The 15,715-nt window shown below is 39.8% G+C and overlaps 1 protein-coding gene across 1 annotated transcript in view; it reads right to left on the reverse strand.

Moving 5' to 3' along the window:
* The window catches only part of LOC123378722 (lymphocyte antigen 75-like), a 126,549-nt gene that overhangs the window by 79,500 nt on the left and 31,334 nt on the right, over positions 1-15,715 (reverse strand). Inside the window, exons 14-19 of the mRNA XM_045032834.1 lie at positions 14,198-14,340; positions 7,823-7,904; positions 5,480-5,551; positions 4,147-4,270; positions 2,045-2,080; positions 1,598-1,773 (exon numbers count right to left, since the gene is read on the reverse strand). Coding sequence (XP_044888769.1) covers positions 1,598-1,773; positions 2,045-2,080; positions 4,147-4,270; positions 5,480-5,551; positions 7,823-7,904; positions 14,198-14,340 — 633 coding nt within the window. The remainder of the gene's footprint in view (positions 1-1,597; positions 1,774-2,044; positions 2,081-4,146; positions 4,271-5,479; positions 5,552-7,822; positions 7,905-14,197; positions 14,341-15,715) is intronic.

Raw genomic sequence — 15,715 nt, forward strand, 5'->3', positions numbered from 1 at the left:
ATGGGACACCTCTGAGCATAGAGCCATCCCTACACATAGAAGGTAAAGAGAACAACTGTCTCTGTGGCAATATAGCCCTTTCACCCAGGCTGTGAGGAAGCCTTTCGTTAGGTTGGGGGGTGGGGTGGGGGGATAAGGCAGGCTGGATTGATGTGCCTCTTCTCCCACCACTGCACAGAGAAACAGAACCCCCTCTGCTATGGGGAACATCTTAAAGAGGGGTTCCGGGCACTTGCTCCAGGATCCCTAACAACTCCAGGGATCACGCTGTCAGGCAGAGATGACACATAACTCTTGATGGTGGGGGGGAGGGCACAATTTAAAGGTGTGGGGGGCACGTAACTCTTGAAAGTGGGGGGCACGTGACCACCCCATGTGTCGCCTTTGGGCTGAGGAGCAGCGACAGAGCCAGGAGCACTAGAGTAATTGCAAGTGAGCACCTCAGAGAGCATCTCATGGCAGCCGGGCTCTGCAGCCAGGGGCCAACTCCAGGGGGCATTGCCAGTGGCACCAGGCTCCTTTGGGTGCAGCTCAGGCTGTGCTGCCCGCCCTGCCTGGGGAGCGCCCAGCTGTGCAGAGGCGGCAGAGGTTGCCTGGTGGAGGTGGCCAGTGTGGAGAGCCAGGCGCCCGAGTGGGCCAGGCGACTCCCACCAGCTTCTGATCTGCCAGCTCCTGGCAGGAGGACAGTTTTCAAACTGTGGGGTGCACACAGAGTTTGAAATGCTCTGTGCTGAATGGAAGGCAGAAATGGGGGGGGCGGGGACAGGACACCCCTAACCCCCCCGCCCTCCCATCGCCTCTGCTGCCAGAGAACCAGAGCACAGTTGCAAGGTACCCAAAGTTGGTGTGAAGTCATAGAACCTTCTTGTGGATGACCCTGTGTGTCCTCCAAAACCATGTAGGATCTGCAAAATTGGAGGGTTGGACTCATGAGTTTTTCTTCCTGGGGGCAAACTCCATCTTAATCCTAATGGAACAATTCTAAGGAAACTCCATGAGGGGACCCAGGTTAACTTCCCACCTCCAATAAATAAAGAGTGATGTCTCAATGACACTGAAAAAAGGCAGTAACTGAGATATGGCACTCTGAAGTCTTTTTTTTTTTTAAATGCTTCCCACAGAGCAGCTGATTTCCTGATTACATAAACTATACGCTCTGCCCTACAAGGACTGATCACATCTGTCTATTACTGGTTTCTAATATAGTCCTCTTATTCAGATAATGGTGTGATGTCCCCATGTTGGAACACACATATACAAAATGACTATACAGTGTTACACCTCTGGCTGAATCCACGAACAATGGAATGTTTATGGTAATCTTGTCACAACATCTCCTTGCTGTTTGGAGCTTGTGTTCTGTTATTAAGATTATTTTAACAGGCTGTTTTAAAATTTAAATATTTAAATGTAGATTTAAAGGAGATTAAAACAAAATTGATTATTTCCTCTTTCAACTAAGTCTCTCCTTTTACAGGCGTTTTAAAAACTATTATGGGTTATATGTCAGTGAAAAATTAAAAGAAAAACATTAACATTCGTATACTGGAAACACTTGCAACAAAGACAATTCCTGATGTACAATGTATTTCATTACCTTTTCTATTTTGGTTAGGAGTGCCCTTAGTTTTGTATAAGAGTCCACTGATGCTAAGTCACTATCATTGTTTGCACAGTAGAGAGCAGCTTCTTGGTAGGTCAGGTTTTTATCTGGCACAAACCAAAATTCAGCTCCATCAATAACAAGTGGCGGTCCATGAATTCCATCTACATCTGGGGAAGAAAAGCACACATACACACATGGCATTAATCCTGGAAAACGATTACACTCAGAAAAGGAAAGGGCTGGACAATCTGGGCCTGATGCTGAGAGGAGCTGTATTTACATCTCCCATTGAAATCAATGAGAGCTAAGAGTGTTGGCCTATCTCTGAATCAGGCCTTCTGTGTGTCAGCATGATCTTCACTAACATCAGAAAGGATATATAGTGAGAAACACTAGACACAAGTAACTGAAACATATGTAAAAACTAAATCTGTTTACCTGGTGTATACCACTCTGGTGTCTTTGGGGTACTACCTGTTCAGGAGAGAAAGAAACAATCACTGATCTTGCATTCCTGATACACATACTTCCACTGAAGTCAATGGGAGCTTTGCATGCATCAGACTTAAAGTTATGTTTTTCTCCTTATTAGAGATGTGTAAGCACCAAAGCTCACACTAATAATAATGCCAATTCTCCACACACATAGGCACTAAGATTTGGCATTTTCACTGCAAATTTCCAACAAGTCAAGGAAAGTTTTATGTCCCCAAAAGCTATTTTTCTGACCAACTAGAATAATTAGAAGAAGCCAAGATTACTAGATGCTAAAACTCCTAACTCCTCACAAAAACAAGTGCATCTGTGCAGAACCCTCATGCCATCCTTTCTCCACCCTCACCAGAGAAACCCTTTTCTGTGTATTTTGCTACTCTGGAGACCCAAGTCATAAATTTTACAAGACGATTACAGGCCAAATTCAAGTCTGGAGGAATTAGCTGTCCAAGCTGTCCAGGAGATTTTCTTTTGTTTATAAATACTGCTTATACATTTTAAATAAAGCACATAAATGCTGGAACGCCATGATCTGTATCTCCCCACCACACTAAGGTATCTACATTCCCTGTGGCACATTTCTCACTCCAAGGGAACTTAAGGGGTAGAAGCAAGGTTGGACCCTAGAGAACTGATACAAGGTCCTTCCCCCAGTAATAGTTTATTTGTGAGTGTTTTGTATGTTTATATTTCTATGAACAGGAGCCTATAAGACATGCAAGGGATTTCAGGCCCTTGCCTCGTGTACTGTTATTGCCAGTTGGTTAGAGGATGTGGTAAAGTACTGGTTGCCAAATTTATTATGCTCATATCCTTTTCCCCCACTAGAAAAAAAAAAGATGCCCAACAACCAAAAACTGTGAATTTCACACAACTTTAGAGAATATAACCCAGCTGTTACTCATACTTCAACCTTACACTTCCTAAATCAAGCACCCTTTCAAGTTGATAATAAACAGCATTGCAAGTGTGACAGTCTCTCTCGTCTTATTTATTTAAAATACACAAAGTTCAAGTCTCGCTCTCACATTCTAAGGACTCTAGGTCTCAAGATTATTTTAATGCCTTCTGAGATGTTTTAAAGTCAGAGATCCTGGGTTTACTGTTAATGATGACAAAGTGAAAGTAGTAATTAAAGACATTCTAAACAAAAAACAGATGAGAGTTTCAGGGCCGCCCAGAGGGGGGGCAAGAGGGGCAATTTGCCCCAGGCCCCGGGCCCCACAGGGGCCCCCCACAGGAGTTTTTCAGGGCCCCTGGAGCGGGGTCCTTCACTCGCTCCGGAGGGGCCGGAAAACTCTTGCGGGGCCGGGCCCAGGAGCTTCTTCCGCTCCTGGTCTTCGCCGGCGGGGGGTCCTTCCGCCCCCCCGCCGGCGAATTACCGCCGAAGTGGGACCCGCCGCCGAAGTTCAGCTCGGTCTTCGGCGGTAATTCGGCGGCGGGGGGGGCCCTTCCGTTCCGGGACCCGCCGCCGAAGTGCCCCGAATACCCGCAGTGGGGGCCCCCGCCGCCGAATTACCGCCGGAGACCCGGCTGCACTTCAGCGGCGGGTCCCACTTCGGCGGTAATTCGGCGGCGGGGGGGCCCCCGCCGCGGGTCTTCGGGGCACTTCGGCGGCGGGTCCCGGAACAGAATGGCCCCCCACCGCCGAAGACACCATGCCCCTGGAATCCTCTGGGCGGCCCTGGAGAGTTTAGATCAGGGGTCGGCAACCTTTCAGAAATGGTGTGCCGAGTCTTCATTTATTCACTCTAATTTAAGGTTTTGCGTGCCTGTAATGTATTTTAATGTTTTTAGAAGGTCTCTTTCTATAAGTCTATAATATATAACTTACCAATTGTTGTATGTAAAGTAAATAAGGTTTTTAAAATGTTTAAGAAACTTCATTTAAAATTAAGTTAAAATGCAGAGCCTCCTGGACCGATGGCCAGGAGCCAGGCAGCGTGAGTGCCACTGAAAATCAGCTCGCGTGCCGCCTTCGGCACGCATGCCATAGGTTGCCTACCCCTGGTATAGATGAATAAATGGATGTAAATGCAGCTTACCTTTTGTTATCTGGCAAACCCATTCAAGTCTAGCATCACACAGGAAAGGTTTTAAGTAAAAATCCAATTGTCTGTCGTCATAGAAATGAAGTCTCCAAAAATACCTCCGTGATATTCGAGTGGTCTGCATAAAAGTAGGGGGTGGGAAACTGTGTTGGTATACTAGATACAAACTTCTGGAGCAATAAAACTGTTTATAAGATACCTTAGATATCCTTGATGATAGACGTAATCTACCCTGTTGCCAACCCTTTGCAATTTTAACTGAATTTTTAAAATGATAAAATACAGGTACAGCTTCAAAAATAGTCTCTGAACAACTAGAAATTATGAAGCAATCAGTTTAAAATGTATCCATTCACAGAAATCTCTTCTTGCAGCTCACTACAACACTGTGTGTTTGGGGTTTTTTTGTAATCCACAAATTTGTTTTTATCATGGAGTAATAGTCACTGCCCCTTAAAGGATTCTCGTATCTGTCCCAAAGGGAAAATCGTCTGAATTGGCCCAGAAACAGGATTCTTCTTAGTATAATCAAAATAAAAGCTCGATGCCACCTCTTGGTTTCTACAATAAAGATAATGTTGGTTCCTTTAGTTTGACAACACAGGATCAGACTCTTGTCATTGTGAAAACAGTGGTTACAAAAGCCACGATGCCCACTTCACACTTGTTTAGGGATAGTCTTCTTAACATCCAAAAATTTATTAGCCTAATATTTTAGATGAGAGGTTCTCTAAGGGCCATGGGTCCAGGGGGTTTCAGGGGCAAGAGGGTAGTGACCACCACCCCCTTCAATGAACACTAAATGAGAGAGGGTTCTGGATAAATGGGAGGGAACATCCCAGCATGATCCCAATACGGGAAACCAGGTAATTGTATGGAAAAGGTTGCGAAGTACTGTTTTAGCAGTCATACCATAAGGTTAGAGTTACATAGTAATGAGGCATTTATGAATATAAGAGAACCACACCAGACTGGATTAATGACTTGTAGGATCATAATTACAGTATTTTGCTAAATTGCTCTGTATGCGACATATTATTACAGTAGTATTTTAATAGAAGTAAAGAAGTGTTGATGAAAGAAGTCCTCGCTATATGTTGTTAGTAAATATTTACTCAGCAGTGGAGGTAAAACTGCTGTTTTTTGTGAAAATTAGCAGGTTTGTGAATTAACAAAAAGAAAAGTAGCATCTTTCTAATGTATACAGTTATAAATTTACAGCAGCACTCTAAGTTTAATGTACAAAAACTTAAAAGTACAAAGTAAATATACTGTAAATAAAAATTTCATATGAATATATTCATATTATTAAAATCTTGAAACATACCTTTAAAGCAGCACAGTCTCTAATGTCATAGACATCTCTTTGGAAATCGTGTGACATAACAACAGTAGTTTCCTACAGAAAGGGGAGGGATGGCAGAATTGTGACTTATTATTATTTGTATCGAAGTACTGTCTAGGGACCCCGGTCATGATTCGGTCCCTTTGTGCTGGGCACTGTTGTAACACAGAATAAAAGGCTGTACCTGTCTCAAACAGCTTTCAATCTATGGCCCTGATTCTGCAAAGACATGTGTACATACAGTACTTAACTTATACTAGGGTGCTGATTAATCACAGTTAACTCTCACGATTAACTCAAAAAAATTAAACATGATTAAAAAATTAATCATGATTAATCACAGTTTTAATTGCATTGTTAAATGATAGAATACTAATTGAAATTTACTAAATATTTTTGGACATTTTTCTACATTTTCAAAAATATTGATTTCAAATACAACACAGAATACAAAGTGTACACTGCTCACTTTATATTATTTTTATTACAAATATTTGCACTGTAAAAACGATAAACATAAGAAATAGTATTTTGCAATTCACCTAATACAAGTACTGTAGTGTGATCTCTTTATCGTGAAAGTGCAACTTACAAATGTAGATTTTTTTTGTTACATGACTGCACTCAAAACAATGCAAAACTTTAGAGCCTACAAGTCCACTCAGTCCTATGTCTCGTTCAGCCAATCGCTAAGACAAAAAAGTTTGTTTATATTTATGGGAGATAATGCTGCTGACTTCTTATTTACAATGTCCCCAGAAAGTGAGAACAGGCATTCGCATGGCACTTTTGTAGCCAGCATTGCAAGGTATTTATGTGCCAGATACGCTAAACATTCGTATGCCCCTTCATACTTCGGCCACCATTCCAGAGGACATGTTTCCATGCTGATGATGCTTGTTAAAAAAATAACGTGTCACTTAAATTTGTGACTGTACTCCCTGGGGGGAAGAATTGTATATTTCCTGCTCTGTTTTACCCGCTTTCTGCATATATTTCATGTTATAGCAGTCTCGGATGATGATCCAGCAATGATAACACTTTCACAGCAGATTTGACAAAACGCAAAGAAGGTACCAATGTGAGATTTCTAAAGATAGCTACAGCACTCAACCCAAGGTTTAAGAATCTGAAGTGCTGTCCAATATATGAGAGGGACAAGGTGTGGAGCATGCTTTCAGAAGACTTAAAAGCAACACTCTGATATGAAAACTACAGAACCCAAACCACCAAAAAAGAAAATCAACTTTCTGCTAGTGGCATCTGACTCAGATGATGAAAATGAACATGCATTAGTCTGTACTGCTTTGGATTGTTATTGAACAGAACCTATCATCAGCATGGATGCATGTCCTCTGGAATGGTGGTTGAAGCATGAAGGAATATATGAATCTTTAGCACATCTGGCATGTATATATCTTGCAATGCTATCTACAACATTGCCATGACAACACCTGTTCTCACTTTCAGGTGACATTTTGAATAAGACGTGGGCAGCATTATCTTCTGCAAATGCAAACAAACAATCTTGTTTGCCTGAGCAATTGGCTGAACAAGAAATAGGACTGAGTGGACTTGTAGGCTCTAAAGTTTGATATTGTTTTATTTTTGAATGCAGTTTTTTTGTATATAATTCTACATTTGTAAGTTCAACTTTCATGATAAAGAGATTGCACTACAGTACTTGTATTAGGTGAACTGAAAAATACGATTTCTTTTGTTTTTTACAGTGCAAATATTTGTAATAAAAATAAATATAAACTGAGCACTGTACACTTTGCATTCTGTGTTGTGATTTAAATCAATATATTTGAAAATGTAGAAAACATCAAAAATATTTAAATAAATGGTATTCTATTATTGTTTAACAGTGCTATTAACCGCGATTTATTTTTTTAATCACATGATTAATAATTAATTTTTTTTAATTGCTTGACAGCCCTACTTTATACATATAAACCAGCTTGAAAGTGAGATAGACATTTTCTGGAGAAGTCTAGACAAACCAAGGATATGGGGTTGAGAAGCTGAAGTACATCTTGGGATATAAAGACACCTTGTTCTGTCCAGCAGCATTTGGATCCTTATTACATTTAAATATTTTGACAGCAATACAGAATGAAGGCAGATTATTATTTATGAGATTATTTTTAATTGAGAAAGTCTCCTAAGTGCAAAGTTTTACATAAGTGTTTTTCTATATTCTTCATGTGCCACAGAACAAGATTAATCTAAAATATCAGTAACTTGATTACATTTTCAATCCAATCTAAATTCAAACAAATGTTAATATGTATTTTCTGGATAAAGATTAATGTAACTTACCGGATTGTTATCACTCCACTGCCAGGTTCCTAGAGAATCTGGATTCCTCTTATTGAGTCCCACCCAGACCCATCGGTCATTACTGTAAATATATATTTAAAAGAAAAACCTCAGCATGAGTGTATGTTCATTCTAGCACATTAAATAAAAAGATTAATGAGTCATTTTTAAAGCCTTCCTTTAAATACCAAACTTTTGAGACAAGTACAAAAATACAAGTATAGCGTCTAATTCTGCAAACCCTTCGCTTTGTCCACGAAGCCCAGTATGAATTACTAGTATTGTATCTCAGTTTAAACAGCCTCTGATAGCACGTATTAATTAAAGAAGCCAATATTAATTTGGAGTCCCATTGCCTGGGATATTTAAAACAAAAGTAGCATAGATGAAACAAGCTAAGACAAAGGGGTTTGTGTTTTCTCTCTTCTCTTAGGTTCTGATTCAGCAAAGCACTTAGGCACATGTTTATTCCCCAGTAACTTCAATGAATTTACAAATGCAGGGCTGTCTTTTTTATTTTCGTTTTTCATTTTTTAGGAGTGGGGTAATTACCACTTAAAATTCTCAGTTCCATTCCAGGAGAAAGGTTGTCACTATAAAAGGGGATTTCAATATATTCAAAACTGCAGTAATACCACAGGTCTCCTTACTATTGATTGGGACTTTAAGGGCATTGTGACAGAGTGGGATATATCTGGGTCAGACCGTGAACTCCATTTGTATTGTAAGCTTCATTTTGATTTAGGACGTCCACTTTGTTCTATGTGCTGAACGCATGTCCAGCCTTGCCAAAGCAAGGCTATGAAGTGTTCTAGTCAGTTACGCTGCCTAGGAAACAGGGCTGGTAACTTGATGACTTCTCAGAGATCATCCTTCAAAAAGACAACAATCTAGTGCCACCGACTCTGATTGTCTCTAAACTACCAGTCCATTCCCATGGAAAAATGGATGTTTTACACAGGATCCTGGAGGGGGAAAAGGGAAAAGCATCACAGTAGAGCACATGGCAAAAAGGAAGAGAGACTGTATTTAAGGATCGCTTTTCTGGCAAAGGATCTGTTCATCGCCACATGCAAAAAGACTTGGTTGGAGAGAGAGAGGAGGCGGCAGGAGGGACTCTGCCTAACCTGAAATGCTGACCAGACCATGGACTCAAAGAAGAGATGAGTTCAAACTAGGCAAGGGAGCATCTCAGGACTTTTAAAAAAATTATTTCCAAAGATCTGTATGTCTTGAATGCTTTTTAAGAGGAAAGTGATTGTGACTAAAATTATTTTGCTAAGCCTGTGTTCCTTGCCTTACTGGCCTTGAAGGGGTTAATGTAGAAGCCAGAGTGCCCACAGCCTAGGTGGAACTCTCAGGGAGCAGAAGTAAACAGAAGGGGGTTGGGAGATCTGAGGCACTGACTCCAGGGTCTGGGATGGCTGGACTGCCGAGTCCCATGTCCCAAGGAAGGGCTCAGACAAGAGGTATGAGTCTGAGAGTGTGCCCTAGAGACCCAGAGCTAGAAGCAGCGACTCAGCTCAGAAACATGTGGGACATAGGCTAGAATTTGAGTCCATTTAAAATAGACTGGTGCCTGTCTAGAAACGAAGTGGGACAGGCTGCAACAGGCATAACTAATTTGAATATAGTAAAGATACTAATTTCCAAGACCATCCATTTCTATTTGTCCTCCGATTCTTTTTACGGAAATTCTTGGTCATCTTTTTATTTAATTTGTAGACATACACCAAATACTGCATTGACTTACAATGTATGTAGCCTACTGAAGTCAGTGAGGTCACTTTGGGTGTTAAACCATCACAGAGTCTGGCCTATAGATGCAGATATTGTACATAACTAAAGATTTTACAATTCTACATTCTAAATCATCATTTGGGGCCAAAAATTGGCTCTTACTCCAGTAACCAGATCTGCTGGGTTTAAGTCTGCTTTATCCTAGGGGAAATGGCACTTAATGCACTGGAGAATGACAGTCAGCAATTCCACATACATAGGGCTGATCCAAAATTCTCTGAAGTCAGTTGACTTCAGATCCAAAAAAGGCATTATTCATTTTGTTTACTCAGATTTTGATTAGTAGGATAGATGTTTTACTTAAAAAATAATCTTTTTGTGGCAAATATTTTGCCTTGCTCTAACATTAACTGTCTTCATATACCAGTGGGATATAAACTTACCATGTTCAATATTTTCTGCTCTTCTATAGTGATAGGACTTAAATGTGTACAGGTGTAGACTCTAAAGAACTTAGAATGCTCTATGTCACTCCCCAGCAAACCACTCAGAAACAGGTATTTACATTTATCTAACAGATGAATTGCTTCTGACATTCTTCTTTTAGGATTTTATTCTTCTACAATTGTCCATCCCTGCACAGTTAATCAAGCACTGCTTAACTCCCTCTCTCTCTGAGACACATCCCAAAGCTTAGAGTGGCACAAGGAATCACCAAGACACACATACTGACTAATGACCCTAAAACACTTATTTCAGAAGACTTTGCAATAATTACTTGAGGGAACAGAGCAATTTTCAAAATCTTTGAACTTTGATGCTCCCACCTATTTCTTAACCAGATGTCAAGTCAAGAGTTTCCCCAATTTATTTCCCAATTTGTAATAATTAACCTGATTATGTAATAAGACATTTCAGCTGATGTGGCACTTATAATATCAATTCATAGTTTGGCTTCTTTGTGAGAGCTCAAACATAATTATGAAACTTATTCAGCAACTGATCCACTATTTTTGATAGCACTCCAGCTCAAGTCAAGTCTTTTAGTACCCTAAGTTGAGTGCACTATCACTTCACCATGAAGTAAATTTAGAAGGCATCCTAGGCCAAAGTAACGCTAGAATACAGCTGTTAATTAAGATTCCATCTGCACTGCAACTATGATGGCATCAGGGAACCTTGTTACACCACTGTTGTCCCCTGCTCCAGTTACAACATGGTTAAAAGTTGTATTGTAGATTGCACCTAAATATGTTCTAGTTTAAAACCTTAAGTAGTCTAGGTTTTGGGGTGGTTACAGTTAGATCATGATATAGTGTTGTAGCACAGATGGAACCTAAAATGGATTCAATCTATGCTTTACCATGGACTCAAATATGATTGAGTTTAAAGGATTGTAAGTCTCCATCATCTGCTGCTTCTGTGCTGAAGGCTTTCCATTCAGATGAGGAGTTCTCACACAGAATTAGAACTTGGTAAATGCTACCAAATGTGGTATGGTCTTTTTTACTACTTGATGTAAATACTATATGGATCACTGACAATACTGCAACAGAGAGGTAGGTATGTTGCACTTTTCAACGGTTGTTCTAAAAGAAAAAAAATAGTAACTCAGGAAATAAAAGTTCTAAATGCTCTACATAATTAAAAAAATGCAAAGCACAGGGTAAACTAATAGCACCATGTAAATGTATTTAAAGAATAATAATTTTAATGTGCCAGTCTCCGGAGGCAATATTAACCATGTAACATCTCTTTAGTGGAAGTTAATGATCTCAAGACATAAGTGATTCACTCCTGCAATCTCATCAACATTCTCTCCATGTTTTGGGCTATTGTTGTGTGCATTCTGTTATTGCTGCTCTCTTTGATTATACAGTCAGTTTATACTGTGCTTACTGTATTAGGGCCAATTTAAATTGCACTGTGGTTAAGTAAAAGATCCTAAATGACTTCAAGTGGGATATCCAAGTCAGGAGTAATCGAATGCCTTAAATCACGAAAGAGGATTATAACCAGTGTTGTACCATTGGATACAACAGCTGGCAAGGCATGACTGGGGTTAAGGAATGAAAGACTATGTGCAGTCAGACGCACTGAAATAGATCTGGAACCCCACGAGGACCTTCCTGGAAGGGCCGATAAAGACTGGTCAATGTGGCGATACCTGAACCGCCTGTGCATACAAACTGGCAGGTCAAACACTAATATGATCAAATGGGGCTACTCTAATTACATGAGGTGAGGTGCACCTGCTCATTTGCCAACTCTTTGGGAAGATCTGTATGAAGGAGGACCTCGCTGCAGTGATGGTTCTCGAAAAACATCTAGTTTGTGACAAGGATACGAGGGGAGGAGGAGGAGGGAAATGGATCCAACCCTTACTCTATCAAGCAAAGTTTGAGGTTCCTTACATATGACATGTACAATATCTCACATTATAACATTGCCAGAATCTTTAGAAATTGTAAATCTTCATCTCCTGACTCCTAACAAAATAAACATGGCCATTAGTTGTAATTAATATTGGATAGGTATTGGCAAGCTGTAAAGCTGTGCCACCTACCTCTGTTCAGTGGGGAAACAAAATATAATGATTCCTTAAACATATTTCATAGTGAATTGGGTACAGAGAAACAAAACTTATACTTGCAACATGACAGAGTAAAATTAGAATAGATTTACTACATCTACATACAACAAAGTTGTATAGTATATTTTATTTGAGGGACATTAGTAAGTCACTTTAATAAAGAAGTTACAAGTGCCTTTTTCTGGGCTGTTCCATCTATGTATAGAGTATGTGGGTTTGTTATTGTTTTGTATTAGTGCAAACAATGGCTGGGTCCTTTTCATAATTGGTGGATTTCCAAACAAAACAAATTGGATATTCAGCCACTGACTTTCAGTTTTTAAAACGTATTACAAGAGACTGTACCATTGGGAGCTATTAAAAGCTTTTGCTTTAGTTTGTGAATAAAAATTAAAAAAGTTAAGTGAGGCTGGTTGCAACAACAAATTTAAGCTGGCAAGGGTTCTGCAAGGCTAAACTGTCAATCAAAAACTTTATTACACATGGATCTGACGACATACCCATGCATAACAAGGCTTTTCAGAGACAGCTTCTTTGACAAAAATCCAAGACTCACTGTTTATGTAGCATTTAATTTCTTGATACCAGAGAACTCAACATACTCATCTAATGTCTGTACAGTGTTATCCCAGTTATGCCAAATAGAATCTGTGCCAACCATATTGCTAGATAGTACATTATTCATTGATTTAATTAATTAAAAAACAGAACTTTTATTTAGGCAGAGAGCATCTTGTGCACAAAAATAAAGCTCACTTTAAAAAATTTAATAATCAGCCATTCCTAGAGTAAGTTTTTTCTTCAAGTCAACCGGAATACAGCAGTCGAGAACAGAGAGTAACTGTCACTATACCAAAATTCAGCAGAAAGAAGCAATCGTTTTACTGTAACAATGTAAGTTTAAAGTCATTGTAAAGAGAAGATGGAAAGCAAACATCTCTGCTTTGCCTCTTTATTCCTGTCAAGAAAACTTTGGCCAACTTGTGTTCCCTTTAACACTATCCAGAGAAGTGGTATTACGTTCAGGAGATTGACTGTCATGGGCTCTTCTTAGAGTAGTTAATAATTGCCTAAGCTGCCTCTGAGATGTTTCTAATGGTCAAGCCCCTGGACTTGAGTCCAATGAAGTTTTGGATCTATACTTACTACAGTACTACCCATGTACTGGGGACATAAAGAGACACAAAGGGTGAAATCCTGATCCTGGGTGTTTTGCCCTTGACTTCAATGGGAGCAGGATTTCGCCCAAAATCTTGTCACCAATACGACAACGAAAATGATAATGAAAACATATTACTGCTTCGTTTTTAAAAAAAAGTCGCCCATTCCATTCTAGTGGGAAAGCAGAATTTTACAAGGTTGATTTAACTAACAGAATCTCTACTGCTTTGCAATAAGAAGTAAATAAATGGGTGCTGAGACAGATGAACTATTATGCAAAGAAGAGGCAATCAAATATGCTACAGAACAATTGAGGCTATTGATATTATACAACAAACATATACAGGAAAAATACAATTTTCTACTTCATTAAGAGCTTTTCAAAGTTCTGCACTGTCTCCTTGACACTCTAGTGATATACACTTTAGGGACATGTCTAAGATGAATGGTGTAAGTGATCCAGGACAGTCCTAAAAAGTAATTAGTTCTTCATTGGAATGACTTATTTGGAAAAAAAGAGGTATAACTGTCATAAAACTAACATCATCTGGAATCAAGCCTGTTTCTTTTAAGCCTAAATCTGGCTAATTGTTAGAGCTTTCAATTTCATTTCTGAGAAGACTTTGAATAGTTGAAGATTTTCTCTTGATGAATAATCTGGGTTGAAACATAGCCCAAAACAAAATCAGATTTCACATACTAAATCAGAAATTTCAGGATTCTCATTTACAAAAGTAAAAACTTCAACATCCATCACAGTTATTCAAATGACAAATACACAAAACATGCAGCGTTTCTCAGATGTAACACCAGGTTAGACTCCAATCTCAGCAGTGTGTAACTGAAATCACCATATCATCATGGCATTTCTAGATTGTTACCTGATAATGTCTCTTAGTATATAATGGAGATTCTTCATTTCTGCAACATCACTGAAACTAGGAAGATGACCTCCTAGTGCTTCACAGAATCGTTCTGCCTCTTCCCATGTCCTGGTTCTCAGCAATCTTTCACTATGAAAGAACTTCAAAAAAACCAAAGTGACAGCATGACTCAGTGACAGCATTGTTTAGTCACTGTTATTCTACTCAAATGTGGGCATTATTTGTTGGAACAAATTATTTCTTTCCAGGGGACGAAAGTGGAGAGCTTGATTTTAAACTTTTTTTTTTTAAATCATTCTTTTCCCCCCAGTTTTATTTGAGGTAATGGCTGGATTCTCTGGATTTTTAGTCCAATTTTTGTTGGTCTACACTCAGCTTGATGGTATTTCTCCTCTTGTCTGTATGTACCACAATAATTTTTGAAAACGGCATCTGGTAAATTCCAAAATGCCAAGGAATGTTCTATGTATGGAAAGACAGAACTGTATGGATTTTGGTGAAAATCTGAAAAGCCTAATTTTCACTAAAATCAGGCCAACAGAATGCTCATTTTGTGCTACAGGCAGAGGAAGCTCTCAGACACCCTCTACTGCCATCTACAATATCACAGGAAGCAACTCACCAGAGCATTGCACATTTCCTTTTTTACGTAAGCCAACCTATATTCCCAACTTCATCCCTGACCCCCACCACTATAGCCGGCCCACTCCCACTTAGGCACTCAGCCCCACTCTGGTCAGCTGGGCTCCTCCCCTGCTCCCCACTCTCACCAACTCCTCCTTCCAGTTCTAGCCAACCTCCCAGCAGGGACTCCATTCGCACTTAAAAAGTTGGATACCCAAAGTTCAGCCTACTTGAGCAACAAAATGTGATGTCGAGTTTACTATTTGTCTAGTCTAAAGTTTGTACTGCATCCCAAACACTGAATCCAGAAATTAGGAGGTATAAATCAAATAGGCCATTCATTTTAATGGGATTTGATTCTAAGCATTTCCATTAGGACTTTTAAATGGAAAAAAAAAAGTGTGCTTCTAAATTCAAGATCAATGAAGCCATTCCAGCCAACAGCTAATTGACTCAGAAAGCTATCTTAAAACAGCAAATACAACTTCAAAATTTGGCTATACTCTTTAGTGGATGAGATCGACATATTTCTGTAGCCATCCAGAATGAAAAGTCAAATGTCCCCATTCATGGCCTCTGACAGTATACAAGGGGATGTAAGAGGAGAGAAGCTGCAAGGTGCCAAGTGCCTTCTTTGTGCCTCTGTACAACAGTCAGGCTGGAGGGAAGACACTCCTTGTTAGTGCAGCCAACAGCACTAGCCTCCTGAAAGGAGGCAAGGTGATGGCAGAGCTGTGCCTCAACCTTCCTTGCACTGGTCAGCAGTGCTGGCCTGGCATGGAGGGGAGTGCATGCTGCACCTTTCAAAGGATGGTAGAGTTGCTGCTCCAGTGTGCACTGCCTAGAGCCTTTGGAGGAATTCTGAGTCAGCAAGAATTCTTCCTTGGGCTC

The sequence above is a fragment of the Mauremys mutica genome, chromosome 10 (assembly GCF_020497125.1).
Source record: "Mauremys mutica isolate MM-2020 ecotype Southern chromosome 10, ASM2049712v1, whole genome shotgun sequence".
Taxonomy (NCBI): Eukaryota; Metazoa; Chordata; order Testudines; family Geoemydidae; genus Mauremys; species Mauremys mutica.